Source organism: Haematobia irritans, chromosome 1 (assembly GCF_050003625.1).
Source record: "Haematobia irritans isolate KBUSLIRL chromosome 1, ASM5000362v1, whole genome shotgun sequence".
In the NCBI taxonomy this organism is placed as follows: domain Eukaryota; kingdom Metazoa; phylum Arthropoda; class Insecta; order Diptera; family Muscidae; genus Haematobia; species Haematobia irritans.
Genome location: NC_134397.1, coordinates 137,043,031 through 137,069,508, shown reverse-complemented (window position 1 = coordinate 137,069,508; position 26,478 = coordinate 137,043,031). Strand labels below are relative to the sequence as shown.

Genomic DNA, 26,478 nt, shown 5'->3' with positions numbered 1-26,478 from the left:
GGGTGGTCACGAATTAAAGTCCTTTTCGCTCTAGGACGCATATTTAAGGAGATATGGGCAAAAGAAGTTTTTCATATAAAAATTTCAATTTTTTTAGGTTTTGGGTGAATTTTTCAATTTTTTGGGGGTGGTCACGAATTAAAGTCCTTTTCGCTCTAGGACGCATATTTAAGGAGATATGGGCAAAAGAAGTTTTTCATATAAAAATTTCAATTTTTTTAGGTTTTGGGTGGATTTCTCAATTTTTTGGGGGTTGTCACGAATTAAAGTCCTTTTCGCTCTAGGACGCTTAGTTTAGGAGATATGGGCAAAAGAAGTTTTTCATATAAAAATTTCAATTTTTTTAGGTTTTGGGTGGATTTTTCAATTTTTTGGGGGTGGTCACGAATTAAAGTCCTTTTCGCTCTAGGACACTTAGTTTAAGAGATATGGGCAAAAGAAGTTTTTCATATAAAAATTTCAATTTTTTTAGGTTTTGGGTGGATTTTTAAATTTTTTGGGGGTGGTCACGAATTAAAGTCCTTTTCGCTCTAGGACGCATATTTAAGGAGATATGGGCAAAAGAAGTTTTTCATATAAAAATTTCAATTTTTTTAGGTTTTGGGTGGATTTTTCAATTTTTTGGGGGTGGTTACAAATTAAAGTTCTTTTCGCTCTAGGACGCTTAATTTAGGAGATATGGGCAAAAGAAGTTTTTCATATAAAAATTTCAATTTTTTAGGTTTTGGGTGAATTTTTCAATTTTTTGGGGGTGGTCACGAATTAAAGTCCTTTTCGCTGTAGGACGCATAGTTAAGGAGATATGGGCAAAAGAAGTTTTTCATATAAAAATGTCAATTTTTTAGGTTTTGGGTGGATTTTTCAATTTTTTAGGGGTGGTCACGAATTAAAGACCTTTTCGCTCTAGGACGCTTAGTTTAGGAGATATGGGCAAAAGAAGTTTTTCATATAAAAATTTCAATTTTTTTAGGTTTTGGGTGGATTTTTCAATTTTTTGGGGGTGGTCACGAATTAAAGTCCTTTTCGCTCTAGGACGCATATTTAAGGAGATATGGGCAAAAGAAGTTTTTCATATAAAAATTTCAATTTTTTTAGGTTTTGGGTGGATTTTTCACTTTTTTGGGGGTGGTCACGAATTAAACTCCTTTTCGCTCTAGGACGCATATTTAAGGAGATATGGGCAAAAGAAGTTTTTCATATAAAAATTTCAATTTTTTTAGGTTTTGGGTGAATTTTTCAATTTTTTGGGGGTGGTCACGAATTAAAGTCCTTTTCGCTCTAGGACGCATATTTAAGGAGATATGGGCAAAAGAAGTTTTTCATATAAAAATGTCAATTTTTTTAGGCTTTGGGTGAATTTCTCAATTTTTTGGGGGTGGTCACGAATTAAAGTCCTTTTCGCTCTAGGACGCATATTTAAGGAGATATGGGCAAAAGAAGTTTTTCATATAAAAATTTCAATTTTTTTAGGTTTTGGGTGGATTTTTCAATTTTTTGGGGGTGGTCACGAATTAAAGTCCTTTTCGATCTAGGGCGCTTAGTTTAGGAGATATGGGCAAAAGAAGTTTTTCATATAAAAATTTCAATTTTTTTAGGTTTTGGGTGGATTTTTCAATTTTTTGAGGGTGATCACGAATTAAAGTCCTTTTCGCTCTAGGGCGCTTAGTTTAGGAGATATGGGCAAAAGAAGTTTTTCATATAAAAATTTCAATTTTTTTAGGTTTTGGGTGGATTTTTCAATTTTTTGGGGGTGGTCACGAATTAAAGTCCTTTTCGCTCTAGGACGCATATTTAAGGAGATATGGGCAAAAGAAGTTTTTCATATAAAAATTTCAATTTTTTTAGGTTTTGGGTGGATTTCTCAATTTTTTGGGGGTTGTCACGAATTAAAGTCCTTTTCGCTCTAGGACGCTTAGTTTAGGAGATATGGGCAAAAGAAGTTTTTCATATAAAAATTTAAATTTTTTTAGGTTTTGGGTGGATTTTTCAATTTTTTGGGGGTGGTCACGAATTAAAGTCCTTTTCGCTCTAGGACGCTTAGTTTAAGAGATATGGGCAAAAGAAGTTTTTCATATAAAAATTTCAATTTTTTTAGGTTTTGGATGAATTTTTCAATTTTTTGGGGGTGGTCACGAATTAAAGTCCTTTTCGCTCTAGGACGCATATTTAAGGAGATATGGGCAAAAGAAGTTTTTCATATAAAAATGTCAATTTTTTTAGGTTTTGGGTGGATTTTTCAATTTTTTAGGGGTGGTCACGAATTAAAGTCCTTTTCGCTCTAGGACGCATATTTATGGAGATATGGGCAAAAGAAGTTTTTCATATAAAAATTTCAATTTTTTTAGGTTTCGGGTGGATTTTTCAATTTTTTGGGGGTGGTCACGAATTAAAGTCCTTTTCGCTCTAGGACGCTTAGTTTAAGAGATTTTTCATATAAAAATTTCAATTTTTTTAGGTTTTGGGTGGATTTTTCAATTTTTTGGGGGTGGTCACGAATTAAAGTCCTTTTCGCTCTAGGACGCATATTTAAGGAGATATGGGCAAAAGAAGTTTTTCATATAAAAATTTCAATTTTTTTAGGTTTTGGGTGGATTTTTAAATTTTTGGGGGTGGTCACGAATTAAAGTCCTTTTCGCTCTAGGGCGCTTAGTTTAGGAGATATGGGCAAAAGAAGTTTTTCATATAAAAATTTCAATTTTTTTAAGTTTTGGGTGGATTTTTCAATTTTTTGGGGGTGGTCACGAATTAAAGTCATTTTCGCTCTAGGACGCTTAGTTTAAGAGATATGGGCAAAAGAAGTTTTTCATATAAAAATTTCAATTTTGTTAGGTTTTGGGTGGATTTTTCAATTTTTTGGGGGTGGTCACGAATTAAAGTCCTTTTCGCTCTAGGACGCATATTTAAGGAGATATGGGCAAAAGAAGTTTTTCATATAAAAATTTCAATTTTTCACGAATTAAAGTCCTTTTCGCTCTAGGACCCTTAGTTTAAGAGATATGGGCAAAAGAAGTTTTTCATATAAAAATTTCAATTTTTTTAGGTTTTGGGTGGATTTTTCAATTTTTTGGGGGTGGTCACGAATTAAAGTCCTTTTCGCTCTAGGACGCATATTTAAGGAGATATGGGCAAAAGAAGTTTTTCATATAAAAATTTCAATTTTTTTAGGTTTTGGGTGGATTTCTCAATTTTTTGGGGGTTGTCACGAATTAAAGTCCTTTTCGCTCTAGGACGCTTAGTTTAGGAGATATGGGCAAAAGAAGTTTTTCATATAAAAATTTCAATTTTTTTAGGTTTTGGGTGGATTTTTCAATTTTTTGGGGGTGGTCACGAATTAAAGTCCTTTTCGCTCTAGGACGCTTAGTTTAAGAGATATGGGCAAAAGAAGTTTTTCATATAAAAATTTCAATTTTTTTAGGTTTTGGATGAATTTTTCAATTTTTTGGGGGTGGTCACGAATTAAAGTCCTTTTCGCTCTAGGACGCATATTTAAGGAGATATGGGCAAAAGAAGTTTTTCATATAAAAATGTCAATTTTTTTAGGTTTTGGGTGGATTTTTCAATTTTTTAGGGGTGGTCACGAATTAGAGTCCTTTTCGCTCTAGGACGCTTAGTTTAGGAGATATGGGCAAAAGAAGTTTTTCATATAAAAATTTCAATTTTTTTAGGTTTTGAGTGGATTTTTCAATTTTTTTGGGGTGGTCACGAATTAAAGTCCTTTTCGCTCTAGGACCCTTAGTTTAAGAGATATGGGCAAAAGAAGTTTTTCATATAAAAATTTCAATTTTTTTAGGTTTTGGGTGGATTTTTCAATTTTTTGGGGGTGGTCACGAATTAAAGTCCTTTTCGCTCTAGGACGCATATTTAAGGAGATATGGGCAAAAGAAGTTTTTCATATAAAAATTTCAATTTTTTTAGGTTTTGGGTGGATTTCTCAATTTTTTGGGGGTTGTCACGAATTAAAGTCCTTTTCGCTCTAGGACGCTTAGTTTAGGAGATATGGGCAAAAGAAGTTTTTCATATAAAAATTTCAATTTTTTTAGGTTTTGGGTGGATTTTTCAATTTTTTGGGGGTGGTCACGAATTAAAGTCCTTTTCGCTCTAGGACGCTTAGTTTAAGAGATATGGGCAAAAGAAGTTTTTCATATAAAAATTTCAATTTTTTTAGGTGTTGGATGAATTTTTCAATTTTTTGGGGGTGGTCACGAATTAAAGTCCTTTTCGCTCTAGGACGCATATTTAAGGAGATATGGGCAAAAGAAGTTTTTCATATAAAAATGTCAATTTTTTTAGGTTTTGGGTGGATTTTTCAATTTTTTAGGGGTGGTCACGAATTAGAGTCCTTTTCGCTCTAGGACGCTTAGTTTAGGAGATATGGACAAAAGAAGTTTTTCATATAAAAATTTCAATTTTTTTAGGTTTTGGGTGGATTTTTCAATTTTTTGGGGGTGGTCACGAATTAAAGTCCTTTTCGCTCTAGGACGCATATTTAAGGAGATATGGGCAAAAGAAGTTTTTCATATAAACATTTCAATTTTTTAGGTTTTGGGTGGATTTTTAAATTTTTGGGGGTGGTCACGAATTAAAGTCCTTTTCGCTCTAGGGCGCTTAGTTTAGGAGATATGGGCAAAAGAAGTTTTTCATATAAAAATTTCAATTTTTTTAAGTTTTGGGTGGATTTTTCAATTTTTTGGGGGTGGTCACGAATTAAAGTCATTTTCGCTCTAGGACGCTTAGTTTAAGAGATATGGGCAAAAGAAGTTTTTCATATAAAAATTTCAATTTTTTTAGGTTTTGGGTGGATTTTTCAATTTTTTGGGGGTGGTCACGAATTAAAGTCCTTTTCGCTCTAGGACGCATATTTAAGGAGATATGGGCAAAAGAAGTTTTTCATATAAAAATTTCAATTTTTTTAGGTTTTGAGTGGATTTTTCAATTTTTTTGGGGTGGTCACGAATTAAAGTCCTTTTCGCTCTAGGACCCTTAGTTTAAGAGATATGGGCAAAAGAAGTTTTTCATATAAAAATTTCAATTTTTTTAGGTTTTGGGTGGATTTTTCAATTTTTTGGGGGTGGTCACGAATTAAAGTCCTTTTCGCTCTAGGACGCATATTTAAGGAGATATGGGCAAAAGAAGTTTTTCATATAAAAATTTCAATTTTTTTAGGTTTTGGGTGGATTTTTCAATTTTTTGGGGGTGGTCACGAATTAAAGTCCTTTTCGCTCTAGGACGCTCAGTTTAGGAGATATGGGCAAAAGAAGTTTTTCATATAAAAATTTCAATTTTTTTAGGTTTTGGGTGGATTTTTAAATTTTTTAGGGGTGGTCACGAATTAAAGTCCTTTTCGCTCTAGGACGCTTAGTTTAAGAGATATGGGCAAAAGAAGTTTTTCATATACAAATTTCAATTTTTTTAGGTTTTGGGTAGATTTTTCAATTTTTTTGGGGTGGTCACGAATTAAAGTCCGTTTCGCTCTAGGACGCATATTTAAGGAGATATGGGCAAAAGAAGTTTTTCATATAAATATTTCAATTTTTTTAGGTTTTGGGTGGATTTTTCAATTTTTTGGGGTTGGTCACGAATTAAAGTCCTTTTCGCTCTAGGACGCATATTTAAGGAGATATGGGCAAAAAAAGTTTTTCATATAAAAATTTCAATTTTTTTAGGTTTTGGGTGGATTTTTCAATTTTTTGGGGTTGGTCACGAATTAAAGTCCTTTTCACTCTAGGACGCATATTTAAGGAGATATGGGCAAAAGAAGTTTTTCATATAAAAATTTAAATTTTTTTAGGTTTTGGGTGGATTTTTCAATTTTTTGGGGGTGGTCACGAATTAAAGTCCTTTTCGCCCTAGGACGCTTAGTTTAGGAGATATGGGCAAAAGAAGTTTTTCATATAAAAATTTCAATTTTTTTAGGTTTTGGGTGGATTTTTCAATTTTTTGGGGGTGGTCACGAATTAAAGTCCTTTTCGCTCTAGGACGCATATTTAAGGAGATATGGGCAAAAGAAGCTTTTCATATAAAAATTTCAATTTTTTTAGGTTTTGTTTTTCATATAAAAATTTTTCATATAAAAATTTCAATTTTTTAGGTTTTGGGTGAATTTTTCAATTTTTTGGGGGTGGTCACGAATTAAAGTCCTTTTCGCTCTAGGACGCATATTTAAGGAGATATGGGCAAAATAAGTTTTTCATATAAAAATGTCAATTTTTTTAGGTTTTGGGTGGATTTTTCAATTTTTTGGGGGTGGTCACGAATTAAAGTCCTTTTCGCTCTAGGACGCTTAGTTTAGGAGATATGGGCAAAAGAAGTTTTTCATATAAAAATTTCAATTTTTTTAGGTTTTGGGTGCATTTTTCAATTTTTTGGGGGTGGTCACGACTTAAAGTCCTTTTCGCTCTAGGGCGCTTAGTTTAGGAGATATGGGCAAAAGAAGTTTTTCATATAAAAATTTCAATTTTTTTAGGTTTTGGGTGGATTTTTCAATTTTTTGGGGGTGGTCACGAATTAAAGTCCTTTTCGCTCTAGGACGCATATTTAAGGAGATATGGACAAAAGAAGTTTTTCATATAAAAATTTCAATTTTTTTAGGTTTTGGGTGGATTTTTCAATTTTTTGGGGGTGGTCACGAATTAAAGTCCTTTTCGCTCTAGGGCGCTTAGTTTAGGAGATATGGGCAAAAGAAGTTTTTCATATAAAAATTTCAATTTTTTTAGGTTTTGGGTGGATTTTTCAATTTTTTGGGGGTGGTCACGTATTAAAGTCCTTTTCGCTCTAGGACGCTTAGTTTAAGAGATATGGGCAAAAGAAGTTTTTCATATAAAAATTTCAATTTTTTTAGGTTTTGGGTGGATTTTTCAATTTTTTGGGGGTGGTCACGAATTAAAGTCCTTTTCGCTCTAGGACGCATATTTAAGGAGATATGGGCAAAAGAAGTTTTTCATATAAAAATTTCAATTTTTTTAGGTTTTGGGTGGATTTTTCAATTTTTTGGGGGTGGTCACGAATTAAAGTCCTTTTCGCTCTAGGACGCTTAGTTTAGGAGATATGGGCAAAAGAAGTTTTTCATATAAAAATTTCAATTTTTTTAGGTTTTGGGTGGATTTTTCAATTTTTTGGGGGTGGTCACGAATTAAAGTCCTTTTCGCTCTAGGACGCTTAGTTTAAGAGATATGGGCAAAAGAAGTTTTTCATATACAAATTTAAATTTTTTTAGGTTTTGGGTGGATTTTTCAATTTTTTTGGGGTGGTCACGAATTAAAGTCCTTTTCGCTCTAGGACGCATATTTAAGGAGATATGGGCAAAAGAAGTTTTTCATATAAAAATTTCAATTTTTTTAGGTTTTGGGTGGATTTTTCAATTTTTTGGGGTTGGTCACGAATTAAAGTCCTTTTCGCTCTAGGACGCATATTTAAGGAGATATGGGCAAAAGAAGTTTTTCATATAAAAATTTCAATTTTTTTAGGTTTTGGGTGGATTTTTCAATTTTTTGGGGTTGGTCACGAATTAAAGTCCTTTTTGCTCTAGGACGCATATTTAAGGAGATATGGGCAAAAGAAGTTTTTCATATAAAAATTTCAATTTTTTTAGGTTTTGGGTGAATTTTTCACTTTTTTGGGGGGTGGTCACGAATTAAAGTCCTTTTCGCTCTAGGACGCATATTTAAGGAGATATGGGCAAAAGAAGTTTTTCATATAAAAATTTCAATTTTTTTAGGTTTTGGGTGGATTTTTCAATTTTTTTGGGGTGGTCACGAATTAAAGTCCTTTTCGCTCTAGGACGCATATTTAAGGAGATATGGGCAAAAGAAGTTTTTCATATAAAAATTTCAATTTTTTTAGGTTTTGGGTGGATTTTTCAATTTTTGGGGTTGGTCACGAATTAAAGTCCTTTTCGCTCTAGGACGCATATTTAAGGAGATATGGGCAAAAGAAGTTTTTCATATAAAAATTTCAATTTTTTAAGGTTTTGGGTGGATTTTTCAATTTTTTGGGGTTGGTCACGAATTAAAGTACTTCTCGCTCTAGGACGCATATTTAAGGAGATATGGGCAAAAGAAGTTTTTCATATAAAAATTTCAATTTTTTTAGGTTTTGGGTGAATTTTTCACTTTTTGGGGGTGGTCACGAATTAAAGTCCTTTTCGCTCTAGGACGCATATTTAAGGAGATATGGGCAAAAGAAGTTTTTCATATAAAAATTTCAATTTTTTTAGGTTTTGGGTGGATTTCTCAATTTTTTGGGGGTGGTCACGAATTAAAGTCCTTTTCGCTCTAGGACGCTTAGTTTAAGAAATATGGGCAAAAGAAGTTTTTCATATAAAAATTTCAATTTTTTTAGGTTTTGGGTGGATTTTTCAATTTTTTGGGGTTGGTCACGAATTAAAGTCCTTTTCGCTCTAAGACGCGTATTTAAGGAGATATGGGCAAACGAAGCTTTTCATATAAAAATTTCAATTTTTTTAGGTTTTGGGTGGATTTTTCAATTTTTTGGGGGTGGTCACGAATTAAAGTCCTTTTCGCTCTAGGGCGCTTAGTTTAGGAGATATGGGCAAAAGAAGTTTTTCATATAAAAATTTCAATTTTTTTAGGTTTTGGGTGGATTTTTCAATTTTTTGGGGGTGGTCACGAATTAAAGTCCTTTTCGCTCTAGGGCGCTTAGTTTAGGAGATATGGGCAAAAGAAGTTTTTCATATAAAAATTTCAATTTTTTTAGGTTTTGGGTGGATTTTTCAATTTTTTGGGGGTGGTCACGAATTAAAATCCTTTTCGCTCTAGGACGCATATTTAAGGAGATATGGGCAAAAGAAGTTTTTCATATAAAAATTTCAATTTTTTTAGGTTTTGGGTGGATTTTTCAATTTTTTGGGGGTGGTCACGAATTAAAGTCCTTTTCGCTCTAGGGCGCATATTTAAGGAGATATGGGCAAAAGAAGTTTTTCATATAAAAATTTCAATTTTTTTAGGTTTTGGGTGGATTTTTCAATTTTTTGGGGGTGGTCACGAATTAAAGTCCTTTTCGCTCTAGGACGCTTAGTTTAAGAGATATGGGCAAAAGAAGTTTTTCATATAAAAATTTCAATTTTTTTAGGTTTTGGGTGGATTTTTCAATTTTTTGGGGGTGGTCACGAATTAAAGCCCTTTTCGCTCTAGGACGCATATTTAAGGAGATATGGGCAAAAGAAGTTTTTCATATAAAAATTTCAATTTTTTTAGGTTTTGGGTGGATTTTTCAATTTTTTGGGGGTGGTCACGAATTAAAGTCCTTTTCGCTCTAGGACGCTTAGTTTAGGAGATATGGGCAAAAGAAGTTTTTCATATAAAAATTTCAATTTTTTTAGGTTTTGGGTGGATTTTTCAATTTTTTGGGGGTGGTCACGATTTAAAGTCCTTTTCGCTCTAGGACGCTTAGTTTAAGAGATATGGGCAAAAGAAGTTTTTCATATATAAATTTAAATTTTTTTAGGTTTTGGGTGGATTTTTCAATTTTTTTGCGGTGGTCAGTCCTTTTCGCTCTAGGACGCATATTTAAGGAGATATGGGCAAAAGAAGTTTTTCATATAAAAATTTCAATTTTTTTAGGTTTTGGGTGAATTTTTCACTTTTTTGGGGGTGGTCACGAATTAAAGTCCTTTTCGCTCTAGGACGCATATTTAAGGAGATATGGGCAAAAGAAGTTTTTCATATAAAAATTTCAATTTTTTTAGGTTTTGGGTGGATTTCTCAATTTTTTGGGGGTGGTCACGAATTAAAGTCCTTTTCGCTCTAGGACGCTTAGTTTAAGAGATATGGGCAAAAGAAGTTTTTCATATAAAAATTTCAATTTTTTTAGGTTTTGGGTGGATTTTTCAATTTTTTGGGGTGGTCACGAATTAAAGTCCTTTTCGCTCTAGGACGCATATTTAAGGAGATATGGGCAAAAGAAGTTTTTCATATAAAAATTTCAATTTTGTTAGGTTTTGGGTGGATTTTTCAATTTTTTGGGGGTGGTCACGAATTAAAGTCCTTTTCGCTCTAGGACGCTTAGTTTAGGAGATATGGGCAAAAGAAGTTTTTCATATAAAAATTAAAATTTTTTTAGGTTTTGGGTGGATTTTTCAATTTTTTGGGGGTGGTCACGAATTAAAGTCCTTTTCGCTCTAGGACGCTTAGTTTAAGAGATATGGGCAAAAGAAGTTTTTCATATAAAAATTTCAATTTTTTTAGGTTTTGGGTGGATGTTTAAATTTTTTGGGGGTGGTCACGAATTAAAGTCCTTTTCGCTCTAGGACGCTTAGTTTAGGAGATATGGGCAAAAGAAGTTCTTCATATACAAATTTCAATTTTTTTAGGTTTTGGGTGGATTTTTCAATTTTTTGGGGGTGGTTACAAATTAAAGTCCTTTTCGCTCTAGGACGCTTAATTTAGGAGATATGGGCAAAAGAAGTTTTTCATATAAAAATTTAATTTTTTTTAGGTTTTGGGTGAATTTTTCAATTTTTTGGGGGTGGTCACGAATTAAAGTCCTTTTCGCTCTAGGACGCATATTTAAGGAGATATGGGCAAAAGAAGTTTTTCATATAAAAATGTCAATTTTTTTAGGTTTTGGGTGGATTTTTCAATTTTTTGGGGGTGGTCACGAATTAAAGTCCTTTTCGCTCTAGGACGCTTAGTTTAAGAGTTATGGGCAAAAGAAGAATTTCATATAAAAATTTCAATTTTTTTAGGTTTTGGGTGGATTTTTCAATTTTTTGGGGGTGGTCACGAATTAAAGTCCTTTTCGCTCTAGGGCGCTTAGTTTAGGAGATATGGGCAAAAGAAGTTTTTCATATAAAAATTTCAATTTTTTTAGGTTTTGGGTGGATTTTTCAATTTTTTGGGGGTGGTCACGAATTAAAGTCCTTTTCGCTCTAGGGCGCTTAGTTTAGGAGATATGGGCAAAAGAAGTTTTTCATATAAAAATTTCAATTTTTTAGGTTTTGGGTGGATTTTTCAATTTTTTGGGGGTGGTCACGAATTAAAGTCCTTTTCGCTCTAGGACGCATATTTAAGGAGATATGGGCAAAAGAAGTTTTTCATATAAAAATTTCAATTTTTTTAGGTTTTGGGTGGATTTTTCAATTTTTTGGGGGTGGTCACGAATTAAAGTCCTTTTCGCTCTAGGGCGCTTAGTTTAGGAGATATGGGCAAAAGAAGTTTTTCATATAAAAATTTCAATTTTTTTAGGTTTTGGGTGGATTTTTGAATTTTTTGGGGGTGGTCACGAATTAAAGTCCTTTTCGCTCTAGGACGCTTAGTTTAGGAGATATGGGCAAAAGAAGTTTTTCATATAAAAATTTCAATTTTTTTAGGTTTTGGATGGATTTTTCAATTTTTTGGGGGTGGTCACGAATTAAAGTCCTTTTCGCTCTAGGACGCATATTTAAGGAGATACGGGCAAAAGAAGTTTTTCATATAAAAATTGCAATTTTTTTAGGTTTTGGGTGAATTTTTCAATTTTTTGGGGGTGGTTACAAATTAAAGTCCTTTTCGCTCTAGGACGCTTAATTTAGGAGATATGGGCAAAAGAAGTTTTTCATATAAAAATTTCATTTTTTTTAGGTTTTGGGTGAATTTTTCAATTTTTTGGGGGTGGTCACGAATTAAAGTCCTTTTCGCTCTAGGACGCATATTTAAGGAGATATGGGCAAAAGAAGTTTTTCATATAAAAATGTCAATTTTTTTAGGTTTTGGGTGGATTTTTCAATTTTTTGGGGGTGGTCACGAATTAAAGTCCTTTTCGCTCTAGGACGCTTAGTTTAGGAGATATGGGCAAAAGAAGTTTTTCATATAAAAATTTCAATTTTTTTAGGTTTTGGGTGGATTTTTCAATTTTTTGGGGGTGGTCACGAATTAAAGTCCTTTTCGCTCTAGGGCGCTTAGTTTAGGAGATATGGGAAAAATAAGTTTTTCATATAAAAATTTCAATTTTTTTAGGTTTTGGGTGGATTTTTCAATTTTTTGGGGGTGGTCACGAATTAAAGTCCTTTTCGCTCTAGGGCGCTTAGTTTAGGAGATATGGGCAAAAGAAGTTTTTCATATAAAATTTCAATTTTTTTAGGTTTTGGGTGGATTTTTCAATTTTTTGGGGGTGGTCACGAATTAAAGTCCTTTTCGCTCTAGGACGCATATTTAAGGAGATATGGGCAAAAGAAGTTTTTCATATAAAAATTTCAATTTTTTTAGGTTTTGGGTGGATTTTTCAATTTTTTGGGGGTGGTCACGAATTAAAGTCCTTTTCGCTCTAGGGCGCTTAGTTTAGGAGATATGGGCAAAAGAAGTTTTTCATATAAAAATTTAAATTTTTTTAGGTTTTGGGTGGATTTTTCAATTTTTTGGGGGTGGTCACGAATTAAAGTCCTTTTCGCTCTAGGACGCTTAGTTTAAGAGTTATGGGCAAAAGAAGTTTTTCATATAAAAATTTAAATTTATTTAGGTTTTGGGTGGATTTTTCAATTTTTTGGGGGTGGTCACGAATTAAAGTCCTTTTCGCTCTAGGGCGCTTAGTTTAGGAGATATGGGCAAAAGAAGTTTTTCATATAAAAATTTCAATTTTTTTAGGTTTTGGGTGGATTTTTCAATTTTTTGGGGGTGGTCACGAATTAAAGTCCTTTTCGCTCTAGGGCGCTTAGTTTAGGAGATATGGGCAAAAGAAGTTTTTCATATAAAAATTTCAATTTTTTTAGGTTTTGGGTGGATTTTTCAATTTTTTGGGGGTGGTCACGAATTAAAGTCCATTTCGCTCTAGGACGCATATTTAAGGAGATATGGGCAAAAGAAGTTTTTCATATAAAAATTTCAATTTTTTTAGGTTTTGGGTGGATTTTTCAATTTTTTGGGGGTGGTCACGAATTAAAGTCCTTTTCGCTCTAGGACGCATATTTAAGGAGATATGGGCAAAAGAAGTTTTTCATATAAAATTTTCAATTTTTTTAGGTTTTGGGAGAATTTTTCAATTTTTTGGGGGTGGTCACGAATTAAAGTCCTTTTCGCTCTAGGACGCTTAGTTTAAGAGATATGGGCAAAAGAAGTTTTTCATATAAAAATTTCAATTTTTTTAGGTTTTGGGTGGATTTTTCAATTTTTTGGGGGTGGTCACGAATTAAAGTCCTTTTGGCTCTAGGACGCATATTTAAGGAGATATGGGCAAAAGAAGTTGTTCATATAAAAATTTCAATTTTTTTAGGTTTTGGGTGGATTTTTCAATTTTTTGGGGGTGGTCACGAATTAAAGTCCTTTTCGCTCTAGGACGCTTAGTTTAGGAGATATGGGCAAAAGAAGTTTTTCATATAAAAATTTCAATTTTTTTAGGTTTTGGGTGGATTTTTCAATTTTTTGGGGGTGGTCACGAATTAAAGTCCTTGTCGCGCTAGGACGCATATTTAAGGAGATATGGGCAAAAGAAGTTTTTCATATAAAAATTTCAATTTTTTTAGGTTTTGGGTGAATTTTTCAATTTTTTGGGGGTGGTCACGAATTAAAGTCCTTTTCGCTCTAGGACGCTTAGTTTAGGAGATATGGGCAAAAGAAGTTTTTCATATAAAAATTTAAATTTTTTTAGGTTTTGGGTTTTTCATATAAAAATTTCAATTTTTTTAGGTTTTGGGTGGATTTTTCAATTTTTTGGGGGTGGTCACGAATTAAAGTCCTTTTCGCTCTAGGACGCTTAGTTTAAGAGTTATGGGCAAAAGAAGAATTTCATATAAAAATTTCAATTTTTTTAGGTTTTGGGTGGATTTTTCAATTTTTTGGGGGTGGTCACGAATTAAAGTCCTTTTCGCTCTAGGACGCATATTTAAGGAGATATGGGCAAAAGAAGTTTTTCATATAAAAATTTCAATTTTTTTAGGTTTTGGGTGGATTTTTCAATTTTTTGGGGGTGGTCACGAATTAAAGTCCTTTTCGCTCTAGGGCGCTTAGTTTAGGAGATATGGGCAAAAGAAGTTTTTCATATAAAAATTTCAATTTTTTTAGGTTTTGGGTGGATTTTTGAATTTTTTGGGGGTGGTCACGAATTAAAGTCCTTTTCGCTCTAGGACGCTTAGTTTAGGAGATATGGGCAAAAGAAGTTTTTCATATAAAAATTTCAATTTTTTTAGGTTTTGGATGGATTTTTCAATTTTTTGGGGGTGGTCACGAATTAAAGTCCTTTTCGCTCTAGGACGCATATTTAAGGAGATACGGGCAAAAGAAGTTTTTCATATAAAAATTGCAATTTTTTTAGGTTTTGGGTGAATTTTTCAATTTTTTGGGGGTGGTTACAAATTAAAGTCCTTTTCGCTCTAGGACGCTTAATTTAGGAGATATGGGCAAAAGAAGTTTTTCATATAAAAATTTCATTTTTTATAGGTTTTGGGTGAATTTTTCAATTTTTTGGGGGTGGTCACGAATTAAAGTCCTTTTCGCTCTAGGACGCATATTTAAGGAGATATGGGCAAAAGAAGTTTTTCATATAAAAATGTCAATTTTTTTAGGTTTTGGGTGGATTTTTCAATTTTTTGGGGGTGGTCACGAATTAAAGTCCTTTTCGCTCTAGGACGCTTAGTTTAGGAGATATGGGCAAAAGAAGTTTTTCATATAAAAATTTCAATTTTTTTAGGTTTTGGGTGGATTTTTCAATTTTTTGGGGGTGGTCACGAATTAAAGTCCTTTTCGCTCTAGGGCGCTTAGTTTAGGAGATATGGGCAAAATAAGTTTTTCATATAAAAATTTCAATTTTTTTAGGTTTTGGGTGGATTTTTCAATTTTTTGGGGGTGGTCACGAATTAAAGTCCTTTTCGCTCTAGGGCGCTTAGTTTAGGAGATATGGGCAAAAGAAGTTTTTCATATAAAATTTCAATTTTTTTAGGTTTTGGGTGGATTTTTCAATTTTTTGGGGGTGGTCACGAATTAAAGTCCTTTTCGCTCTAGGACGCATATTTAAGGAGATATGGGCAAAAGAAGTTTTTCATATAAAAATTTCAATTTTTTTAGGTTTTGGGTGGATTTTTCAATTTTTTGGGGGTGGTCACGAATTAAAGTCCTTTTCGCTCTAGGGCGCTTAGTTTAGGAGATATGGGCAAAAGAAGTTTTTCATATAAAAATTTAAATTTTTTTAGGTTTTGGGTGGATTTTTCAATTTTTTGGGGGTGGTCACGAATTAAAGTCCTTTTCGCTCTAGGACGCTTAGTTTAAGAGTTATGGGCAAAAGAAGTTTTTCATATAAAAATTTAAATTTATTTAGGTTTTGGGTGGATTTTTCAATTTTTTGGGGGTGGTCACGAATTAAAGTCCTTTTCGCTCTAGGGCGCTTAGTTTAGGAGATATGGGCAAAAGAAGTTTTTCATATAAAAATTTCAATTTTTTTAGGTTTTGGGTGGATTTTTCAATTTTTTGGGGGTGGTCACGAATTAAAGTCCTTTTCGCTCTAGGGCGCTTAGTTTAGGAGATATGGGCAAAAGAAGTTTTTCATATAAAAATTTCAATTTTTTTAGGTTTTGGGTGGATTTTTCAATTTTTTGGGGGTGGTCACGAATTAAAGTTCTTTTCGCTCTAGGACGCATATTTAAGGAGATATGGGCAAAAGAAGTTTTTCATATAAAAATTTCAATTTTTTTAGGTTTTGGGTGGATTTTTCAATTTTTTGGGGGTGGTCACGAATTAAAGTCCTTTTCGCTCTAGGACGCATATTTAAGGAGATATGGGCAAAAGAAGTTTTTCATATAAAATTTTCAATTTTTTTAGGTTTTGGGAGAATTTTTCAATTTTTTGGGGGTGGTCACGAATTAAAGTCCTTTTCGCTCTAGGACGCTTAGTTTAAGAGATATGGGCAAAAGAAGTTTTTCATATAAAAATTTCAATTTTTTTAGGTTTTGGGTGGATTTTTCAATTTTTTGGGGGTGGTCACGAAATAAAGTCCTTTTGGCTCTAGGACGCATATTTAAGGAGATATGGGCAAAAGAAGTTGTTCATATAAAAATTTCAATTTTTTTAGGTTTTGGGTGGATTTTTCAATTTTTTGGGGGTGGTCACGAATTAAAGTCCTTTTCGCTCTAGGACGCTTAGTTTAGGAGATATGGGCAAAAGAAGTTTTTCATATAAAAATTTCAATTTTTTTAGGTTTTGGGTGGATTTTTCAATTTTTTGGGGGTGGTCACGAATTAAAGTCCTTGTCGCGCTAGGACGCATATTTAAGGAGATATGGACAAAAGAAGTTTTTCATATAAAAATTTCAATTTTTTTAGGTTTTGGGTGAATTTTTCAATTTTTTGGGGGTGGTCACGAATTAAAGTCCTTTTCGCTCTAGGACGCTTAGTTTAGGAGATATGGGCAAAAGAAGTTTTTCATATAAAAATTTCAATTTTTTTAGGTTTTGGGTTTTTCATATAAAAATTTCAATTTTTTTAGGTTTTGGGTGGATTTTTCAATTTTTTGGGTGTGGTCACGAATTAAAGTCCTTTTCGCTCTAGGACGCATATTTAAGGAGATATGGGCAAAAGAAGTTTTTCATATAAAAATTGCAATTTTTTTAGGTTTTGGGTGGATTTTTCAATTTTTTGGGGGTGGTCACGAATTAAAGTCCTTTTCGCTCTAGGACGCTTAGTTTAGGAGATATGGGCAAAAGAAGTTTTTCATATAAAAATTTAAATTTTTTTAGGTTTTGTGTGGATTTTTCAATTTTTTGTGGGTGGTCACGATTAAAGTCCTTTTCGCTCTAGGACGCTTAGTTTAAGAGATATGGGCAAAAGAAGTTTTTCATATAAAAATTTCAATTTTTTTAGGTTTTGGGTGGATTTTTCAATTTTTTGGGGGTGGTCACGAATTAAAGTCCTTTTCGCTCTAGGACGCATATTTAAGGAGATATGGGCAAAAGAAGTTTTTCATATAAAAATTTAAATTTTTTTAGGTTTTGGGTGGATTTTTCAATTTGTTGGGGGTGGTCTCGAATTAAAGTCCTTTTGGCTCTAGGACGCATATTTAAGGAGATATGGGCAAAAGAAGTTTTTCATATAAAAATTTCAATTTTTTTAGGTTTTGGGTGGATTTTTCAATTTGTTGGGGGTGGTCACGAATTAAAGTCCTTTTGGCTCTAGGACGCATATTTAAGGAGATATGGGCAAAAGAAGTTTTTCATATAAAAATTTCAATTTTGTTAGGTTTTGGGTGGATTTTTCAATTTTTTGGGGGTGGTCCCGAATTAAAGTCCTTTTCGCTCTAGGACGCTTAGTTTAGGAGATATGGGCAAAAGAAGTTTTTCATATAAAAATTTCAATTTTTTTAGGTTTTGAGTGGATTTTTCAATTTTTTGGGTGTGGTCACGAATTAAAGTCCTTGTCGCTCTAGGACGCATATTTAAGGAGATATGGGCAAAAGAAGTTTTTCATATAAAAATTTCAATTTTGTTAGGTTTTGGGTGGATTTTTCAATTTTTTGGGGGTGGTCACGAATTAAAGTCCTTTTGGCTCTAGGACGCATATTTAAGGAGATATGGGCAAAAGAAGTTTTTCATATAAAAATTTCAATTTTTTTAGGTTTTGGGTGGATTTTTCAATTTTTTGTGGGTGGTCACGATTAAAGTCCTTTTCGCTCTAGGACGCCTAGTTTAAGAGATATGGGCAAAAGAAGTTTTTCATATAAAAATTTAAATTTTTTTAGGTTTTGTGTGGATTTTTCAATTTTTTGGGGGTGGTCACGAATTAAAGTCCTTTTCGCTCTAGGACGCTTAGTTTAGGAGATATGGGCAAAAGAAGTTTTTCATATAAAAATTTCGATTTTTTTAGGTTTTGGGTGGATTTTGCAATTTTTTGGGGGTGGTCACGAATTAAAGTTCTTTTCGCTCTAGGACGCATATTTAAGGAGATATGGGCAAAAGAAGTTTTTCATATAAAAATTTCAATTTTTTTTTTGGTTTTGGGAGAATTTTTCAATTTTTTGGGGGTGGTCACGAATTAAAGTCCTTTTCGCTCTAGGACGCTTAGTTTAAGAGATATGGGCAAAAGAAGTTTTTCATATAAAAATTTCAATTTTTTTAGGTTTTGGGTGGATTTTTCAATTTTTTGGGGGTGGTCACGAATTAAAGTCCTTTTGGCTCTAGGACGCATATTTAAGAAGATATGGGCAAAAGAAGTTTTTCATATAAAAATTTCAATTTTTTTAGGTTTTGGGTGGATTTTTCAATTTTTTGGGGGTGGTCACGAATTAATTAAGTCCTTTTCGCTCTAGGACGCTTAGTTTAGGAGATATGGGCAAAATAAGTTTTTCATATAAAAATTTCAATTTTTTAAGGTTTGGGGTGGATTTTTCACTTTTTTGGGGGTGGTCACGAATTAAAGTCCTTTTCGCTCTAGGACGCATATTTAAGGAGATATGGGCAAAAGTTTTTCATATAAAAATTTCAATTTTTTTAGGTTTTGGGTGGATTTTTCAATTTTTTGGGGGTGGTCACGAATTAAAGTCCTTTTCGCTCTAGGGCGCTTAGTTTAGGAGATATGGGCAAAAGAAGTTTTTCATATAAAAATTTCAATTTTTTTAGGTTTTGGGTGGATTTTTCAATTTTTTGGGGGTGGTCACGAATTAAAGTCCTTTTCGCTCTAGGGCGCTTAGTTTAGGAGATATGGGCAAAAGAAGTTTTTCATATAAAAATTTCAATTTTTTTAGGTTTTGGGTGGATTTGTAAATTTTTTCGGGGTGGTCACGAATTAAAGTCCTTTTCGCTCTAGGACGCATATTTAAGGAGATATGGGCAAAAGAAGTTTTTCATATAAAAATTTCAATTTTTTTAGGTTTTGGGTGGATTTTTCAATTTTTTGGGGGTGGTCACGAATTAAAGTCCTTTTCGCTCTAGGGCGCTTAGTTTAGGAGATATGGGCAAAAGAAGTTTTTCATATAAAAATTTCAATTTTTTTACGTTTTGGGTGGATTTGTAAATTTTTTCGGGGTGGTCACGAATTAAAGTCCTTTTCGCTCTAGGACGCATATTTAAGGAGATATGGGCAAACGAAGTTTTTCATATAAAAATTTCAATTTTTTTAGGTTTTGGGTGAATTTTTCACTTTTTTGGGGGTGGTCACGAATTAAAGTCCTTTTCGCTCTAGGACGCATATTTAAGGAGATATGGGCAAAAGAAGTTTTTCATATAAAAATTTCAATTTTTTTAGGTTTTGGGTGGATTTTTCAATTTTTTTGGGGTGGTCACGAATTAAAGTCCTTTTCGCTCTAGGACGCATATTTAAGGAGATATGGGCAAAAGAAGTTTTTCATATAAAAATTTCAATTTTTTTAGGTTTTGGGTGGATTTTTCAATTTTTTAGGGTTGGTCACGAATTAAAGTCCTTTTCGCTCTAGGACGCTTAATTTAGGAGATATGGGCAAAAGAAGTTTTTCATATAAAAATTTCAATTTTTTTAGGTTTTGGGTGAATTTTTCACTTTTTTGGGGGTGGTCACGAATTAAAGTCCTTTTCGCTCTAGGACGCATATTTAAGGAGATATGGGCAAAAGAAGTTTTTCATATAAAAATTTCAATTTTTTTAGGTTTTGGGTGGATTTCTCAATTTTTTGGGGGTGGTCACGAATTAAAGTCCTTTTCGCTCTAGGACGCTTAGTTTAAGAGATATGGGCAAAAGAAGTTTTTCATATAAAAATTTCAATTTTTTTAGGTTTTGGGTGGATTTTTAAATTTTTTGGGGGTGGTCACGAATTAAAGTCCTTTTCGCTCTAGGACGCATATTTAAGGAGATATGGGCAAAAGAAGTTTTTCATATAAAAATAGCAATTTTTTTAGGTTTTGGGTGGATTTTTAAATTTTTTGGGGGTGGTTACAAATTAAAGTCCTTTTCGCTCTAGGACGCTTAATTTAGGAGATATGGGCAAAAGAAGTTTTTCATATAAAAATTTCATTTTTTTAGGTTTTGGGTGAATTTTTCAATTTTTTGGGGGTGGTCACGAATTAAAGTCCTTTTCGCTCTAGGACGCATATTTAAGGAGATATGGGCAAAAGAAGTTTTTCATATAAAAATGTCAATTTTTTTAGGTTTTGGGTGGATTTTTCAATTTTTTGGGGGTGATCACGAATTAAAGTCCTTTTCGCTCTAGGACGCTTAGTTTAGGAGATATGGGCAAAAGTAGTTTTTCATATAAAAATTTCAATTTTTTTAGGTTTTGGGTGGATTTTTCAATTTTTTGAGGGTGGTCACGAATTAAAGTCCTTTTCGCTCTAGGACGCTTAGTTTAGGAGATATGGGCAAAAGAAGTTTTTCATATAAAAATTTCAATTTTTTAGGTTTTGGGTGGATTTTTCAATTTTTTGGGGGTGGTCACGAATTAAAGTCCTTTTCGCTCTAGGACGCATATTTAAGGAGATATGGGCAAAAGAAGTTTTTCATATAAAAATTTCAATTTTTTTAGGTTTTGGGTGGATTTTTCAATTTTTTGGGGGTGGTCACGAATTAAAGTCCTTTTCGCTCTAGGGCGCTTAGTTTAGGAGATATGGGCAAAAGAAGTTTTTCATATAAAAATTTCAATTTTTTTAGGTTTTGGGTGGATTTTTCAATTTTTTGGGGGTGGTCACGAATTAAAGTCCTTTTCGCTCTAGGACGCTTAGTTTAGGAGATATGGGCAAAAGAAGTTTTTCATATAAAAATTTCAATTTTTTTAGGTTTTGGATGGATTTTTCAATTTTTTGGGGGTGGTCACGAATTAAAGTCCTTTTCGCTCTAGGACGCATATTTAAGGAGATACGGGCAAAAGAAGTTTTTCATATAAAAATTGCAATTTTTTTAGGTTTTGGGTGAATTTTTCAATTTTTTGGGTGTGGTTACAAATTAAAGTCCTTTTCGCTCTAGGACGCTTAATTTAGGAGATATGGGCAAAAGTAGTTTTTCATATAAAAATTTCATTTTTTTTAGGTTTTGGGTGAATTTTTCAATTTTTTGGGGGTGGTCACGAATTAAAGTCCTTTTCGCTCTAGGACGCATATTTAAGGAGATATGGGCAAAAGAAGTTTTTCATATAAAAATGTCAATTTTTTTTAGGTTTTGGGTGGATTTTTCAATTTTTTGGGGGTGGTCACGAATTAAAGTCCTTTTCGCTCTAGGACGCTTAGTTTAGGAGATATGGGCAAAAGAAGTTTTTCATATAAAAATTTCAATTTTTTTAGGTTTTGGGTGGATTTTTCAATTTTTTGGGGGTGGTCACGAATTAAAGTCCTTTTCGCTCTAGGGCGCTTAGTTTAGGAGATATGGGCAAAAGAAGTTTTTCATATAAAAATTTCAATTTTTTTAGGTTTTGGGTGGATTTTTCAATTTTTTGGGGGTGGTCACGAATTAAAGTCCTTTTCGCTCTAGGGCGCTTAGTTTAGGAGATATGGGCAAAAGAAGTTTTTCATATAAAATTTCAATTTTTTTAGGTTTTGGGTGGATTTTTCAATTTTTTGGGGGTGGTCACGAATTAAAGTCCTTTTCGCTCTAGGACGCATATTTAAGGAGATATGGGCAAAAGAAGTTTTTCATATCAAAATTTCAATTTTTTTAGGTTTTGGGTGGATTTTTCAATTTTTTGGGGGTGGTCACGAATTAAAGTCCTTTTCGCTCTAGGGCGCTTAGTTTAGGAGATATGGGCAAAAGAAGTTTTTCATATAAAAATTTCAATTTTTTTAGGTTTTGGGTGGATTTTTCAATTTTTTGGGGGTGGTCACGAATTAAAGTCCTTTTCGCTCTAGGGCGCTTAGTTTAGGAGATATGGGCAAAAGAAGTTTTTCATATAAAAATTTCAATTTTTTTAGGTTTTGGGTGGATTTTTCAATTTTTTGGGGGTGGTCACGAATTAAAGTCCTTTTCGCTCTAGGACGCATATTTAAGGAGATATGGGCAAAAGAAGTTTTTCATATAAAAATTTCAATTTTTTTAGGTTTTGGGTGGATTTTTCAATTTTTTGGGGGTGTTGAGAAAACTTGCGTAGTTGAAATGACAAGAATAAAAAACCAAAGATTTTCAATAATAAAAATATTACAACGATTTATTTATTTGCTGTAGAAAAAAGATTTAAATAATTAGTACAATGTTCAGGATACTTATGTTGTTTATTCCTTGATGGTTAGACAAGAAGAGATCATTTAAAATTAATTTTCATAACAAGAAACCTTAAAGCTAATAATAATTATCGTCTAGAAAAAAATACATAACAAACTACATGGATATGTATGTACTTAAATTTCAGCGGAACATATGATTTTGAAAAGGAGTCATTGACCACATAGATACTGCAATTGCATTCTCAAACCTTTTACAAATATACGTACAATGCAATTCTAATGTTCATATGTATGTTTGTTTGTTCATATGCGTATGAATCCACCTATTAACATTCTGCGCTCCCGTATACGATGTTGTTGTTCTGCAAAGGAATAATGCGTGCGCAGGTAAGTGACTGCGAGTGTTGACATCAGGAGTGGGTGGCGACGCACAAGCTGCTGGCTATTCGCATTGTAGTGAAGGGGGCAGGGGATGCACTCACTGCAAATGAAACTGCATATGCAGATTAGTCAAGTGGACAGCTAAGCAAAGCAAACAAAACTTCATTATTAAGTTTTGTATGCTTAAGACGATGATGAAGTTTTTGTTATTTGATGATTTTGTGGGTGACTTTTGCTGCTTTATAGGAATGATGATTTTATGATTTTTCCTTGAATTTTTCGTTGGGAAAATGAATATTTTCGCCAACATTCTCCCCCCTGGAGAACGAATGTTTTCAGATGAAGATTTTCTACAAATACGGCCTATCGGTGGAAGAATTTTAGTCGAGGTTTCCCTCCGCTATGCTCCGACTCACAGCGCTGTCAGTAGGCTCCATACTTGTGAAAATTTATTGATTAATTATCCATACAAGAAAAGTTTATATGTATGAAAGTGAATGTATAAGTAAAGTGTATCTGCAAGTATAAAGTAAAGGATAATAAGCATAGATATTAATTTAGATTAGTGCAAAAGCTTTGATTTTTTATTTTGTTGACAAATGTTTTGAGTAGAGGTTTTAGTTTAAGCCTAGGGAAATTATTTTCAAAAAAGGTTATTTTCAAAATATTAAATATTTTTTAAAAACATTAGATTTTCAAATTCAATTTAGTTGTATGTTTAAGCAAAAGTTAGGGATATAAGAAAATCCTGGCATGCTGTGATGTTTAGGGACTATTTTGTATTGGTAAATATTTTGAATTCCAATTGAAGCTGGAATAAAAATTTAAAGTGTTCGGAAAATAATGTTCATGTCCATGTCTGCTAGTATTCTGGGAATGTTGTGAATGTATAGGAATGATATTTGTATTATGAATATGAATTCTCCTTGGAGGTGAGTATACGCTAGATCCTGAGAAAACCCAACCGAAGCAAGTGTTCTGAAAGAATAGTCCCTTATGGATAAATGATTGACCAGCTAATTTAATTTCAGAACAAATATCTGACCCAAGGATTAGATCTATGGGATCAGAATTGTAAAACCATGGATCAGCTAAGTTATTCCTTGCGATTTCAGGTAATGAAATTTGTTGAGATGAAGGATCAGGGGCATATGATGAGATTGTGGGAAGAACAAGAGCTGTACATGAAAAACCAAAATTTTCATTTCGTGGAACTAAGTTCAGTTCTCCAGTGAATTTTGAGACATCTCCATGATGATTTCCAATTCCAACCACTCTGCAGTTAGATCTAGTTTTAGTTAAAGCTAACTTCTCCACCGTTTGCTCAGAGATGAGACTGCCTTGTGAGCCAGGATCAAGAAGAGCCCTCAGTTGGAATCGACCACGGCTTGTATTGACGTTAAGTCTAATTGTGTAGAGCAGGACACTAGAAAACGACTGAGCGCTATGGGAAGTTACCTGAGTGGGAGGATTTGGGATTGGACTGGCAGGATCTTCAGGATGGATTACTGTATGATGAGGTTGTTGGCATGTTGCACAGCGAAAAATGGAAGTGCAGTTATCGTGATTATGACCAACTATAAAACAATTAAAGCAAATGTTTTTATCGTTCAGAAAATTAATTTTGGAAGTTCGTGGCAAAGCCAAAAATTTGTAGCATTTGGTAAGATTGTGGTTTTTCTCACAAAAAACACAAATTGGCAAATCAGGTTTAGTGATAAGGCCAGAATGGAATGTTGCCTTTTTTGTCTGAGACGAGTTTTGGTATTTGTCAGTCCGCGGGGGAAAATTTTTAGGAGAATTAGTAGTTTCGCCAGCTATGGATTCCAGCGTACGGAATGTTCTTTCCAAGAATAAGAAAAGTTCAGATAGCTGCGGAATTTCGGTTGAAGATTTTAGAGACTGTTCCCAGTCTCGGCGTGATTGGATATCAAGCTTCTGTACCAAGAGATGGATAAGAAGTGGATCCCAAGTTTTGGTGTTAATATCAAGATTCTGTAAAGACGAAATACACTCTTGGGCGGAGTCAAGCAAAGTTTTAATTGATTGGAAATCGCCTTCTGATTTTGGAATATTGAATAATTTGGAAATTAAATTACCAACAAGCATTAGTTTGTTGTGGTATCTGGATTCCAAAATCTTCCAAGCTGAATCATAGTTAGCCTCAGTGGCTGAAATGTTTTTAATTAGATTTGCAGCTTCGCCTTCTAAAGTGCTTCGCAAATAATAAAATTTTTGAATTTTGTTCAACGAATCGTTCTGATGAACTAATGAAAAATATATGTCGCGGAATGGAATCCACTCAATATATTCTCCAGAGAATTTAGGAATCGATATTTTAGGAAGTTTAGATTCAGAAATTATGGTCGTATCCGAGCGGCCATGTGGGGCAACGAAGGTACTAGCCATTGGCGAATGTGATACGGAGCGATCAGGGAAGGAATCGATAAGCATTCCTTTGAATGTAAAATATGTCTCGGAAAAGTCGATATAGAAATCATCGTTAAGATAAGGAACTTCGCTAGAATTTATCGAATTATCGCGCACGTGTTCCACTATAGTTTCATGCTGCGCTTCAAAACGATTAAAAATATCATCGATCCTTTGGGCCAAGGCGCTTACATAACCATGAGTTTTCTCCACTGAATTTTTTGCCACAAAACGGCTTTGATATTTTACCAACAAATTTAGTAATTGTCGTTGATCACTAATAAGTGCAGAAAGATCACACATCGTTGTGTTCACACTCACACCAATGTCAAAGGACGAAATTAAAAGCGCAAAATAAATTTTTATTTGAAAATCAACTGTAGCCTTTTTCGCCAGTAAAAACGGCCAGTGATTTAAATAACGCAAAGTTTCAATTGAATAAATTTCAAAAGAATCACAAAACGAAACTTTATAATGACAAATGCGAAAAAAAAATTGCTAATCTAAATCACAAAAAATTCACCAATTAAAAATATTATAATTTTAAATTAATTAGTAAATTAATAATTATTTATTTTGCGAGAAATTATATTGATTAGCGATTGAAAAATTTCGTTTGTGTTCACTATCTTGAAGTTAATTTTATTTGAAAACTGTTCACTAATTTCGCGAGAAAAATATCAAACAAATTCACAAAAATGTTCTTTTTTTAATTAAAATGAACAAACGAGGAAAATTCCCGGGTTTCGGCACCAATAAAATGTTGAGAAAACTTGCGTAGTTGAAATGACAAGAATAAAAAACCAAAGATTTTCAATAATAAAAATATTACAACGATTTATTTATTTGCTGTAGAAAAAAGATTTAAATAATTAGTACAATGTTCAGGATACTTATGTTGTTTATTCCTTGATGGTTAGACAAGAAGAGATCATTTAAAATTAATTTTCATAACAAGAAACCTTAAAGCTAATAATAATTATCGTCTAGAAAAAAATACATAACAAACTACATGGATATGTATGTACTTAAATTTCAGCGGAACATATGATTTTGAAAAGGAGTCATTGACCACATAGATACTGCAATTGCATTCTCAAACCTTTTACAAATATACGTACAATGCAATTCTAATGTTCATATGTATGTTTGTTTGTTCATATGCGTATGAATCCACCTATTAACATTCTGCGCTCCCGTATACGATGTTGTTGTTCTGCAAAGGAATAATGCGTGCGCAGGTAAGTGACTGCGAGTGTTGACATCAGGAGTGGGTGGCGACGCACAAGCTGCTGGCTATTCGCATTGTAGTGAAGGGGGCAGGGGATGCACTCACTGCAAATGAAACTGCATATGCAGATTAGTCAAGTGGACAGCTAAGCAAAGCAAACAAAACTTCATTATTAAGTTTTGTATGCTTAAGACGATGATGAAGTTTTTGTTATTTGATGATTTTGTGGGTGACTCTTGCTGCTTTATAGGAATGATGATTTTATGATTTTTCCTTGAATTTTTCGTTGGGAAAATGAATATTTTCGCCAACAGGGGGTGGTCACGAATTAAAGTCCTTTTCGCTCTAGGACGCATATTTAAGGAGATATGGGCAAAAGAAGTTTTTCATATAAAATTTTCAATTTTTTTAGGT

At 33.1% G+C, this 26,478-nt stretch overlaps 1 protein-coding gene across 1 annotated transcript; it reads right to left on the bottom strand.

Annotated features, from left to right (window-relative positions):
* Nucleotides 1–23,025: 23,025 nt before the first annotated feature.
* Nucleotides 23,026–25,136, bottom strand: LOC142231920 (uncharacterized). Its single transcript, XM_075302591.1, has 2 exons — nucleotides 23,346–25,136; nucleotides 23,026–23,031 (listed from the first exon to the last, which is right to left on the bottom strand). The coding sequence occupies exons 1-2, from the start codon at nucleotides 25,134–25,136 to the stop codon at nucleotides 23,026–23,028; spliced, it is 1,797 nt and encodes a 598-aa protein (XP_075158706.1).
* Between the last annotated feature and the right edge of the window lie 1,342 nt (nucleotides 25,137–26,478).

Bases quoted from the DNA above. Each gene is read 5' to 3' on its own strand.
- LOC142231920 (XM_075302591.1), bottom strand. From the start codon at position 25,136: ATGTGTGATCTTTCTGCACTTATTAGTGATCAACGACAATTACTAAAT.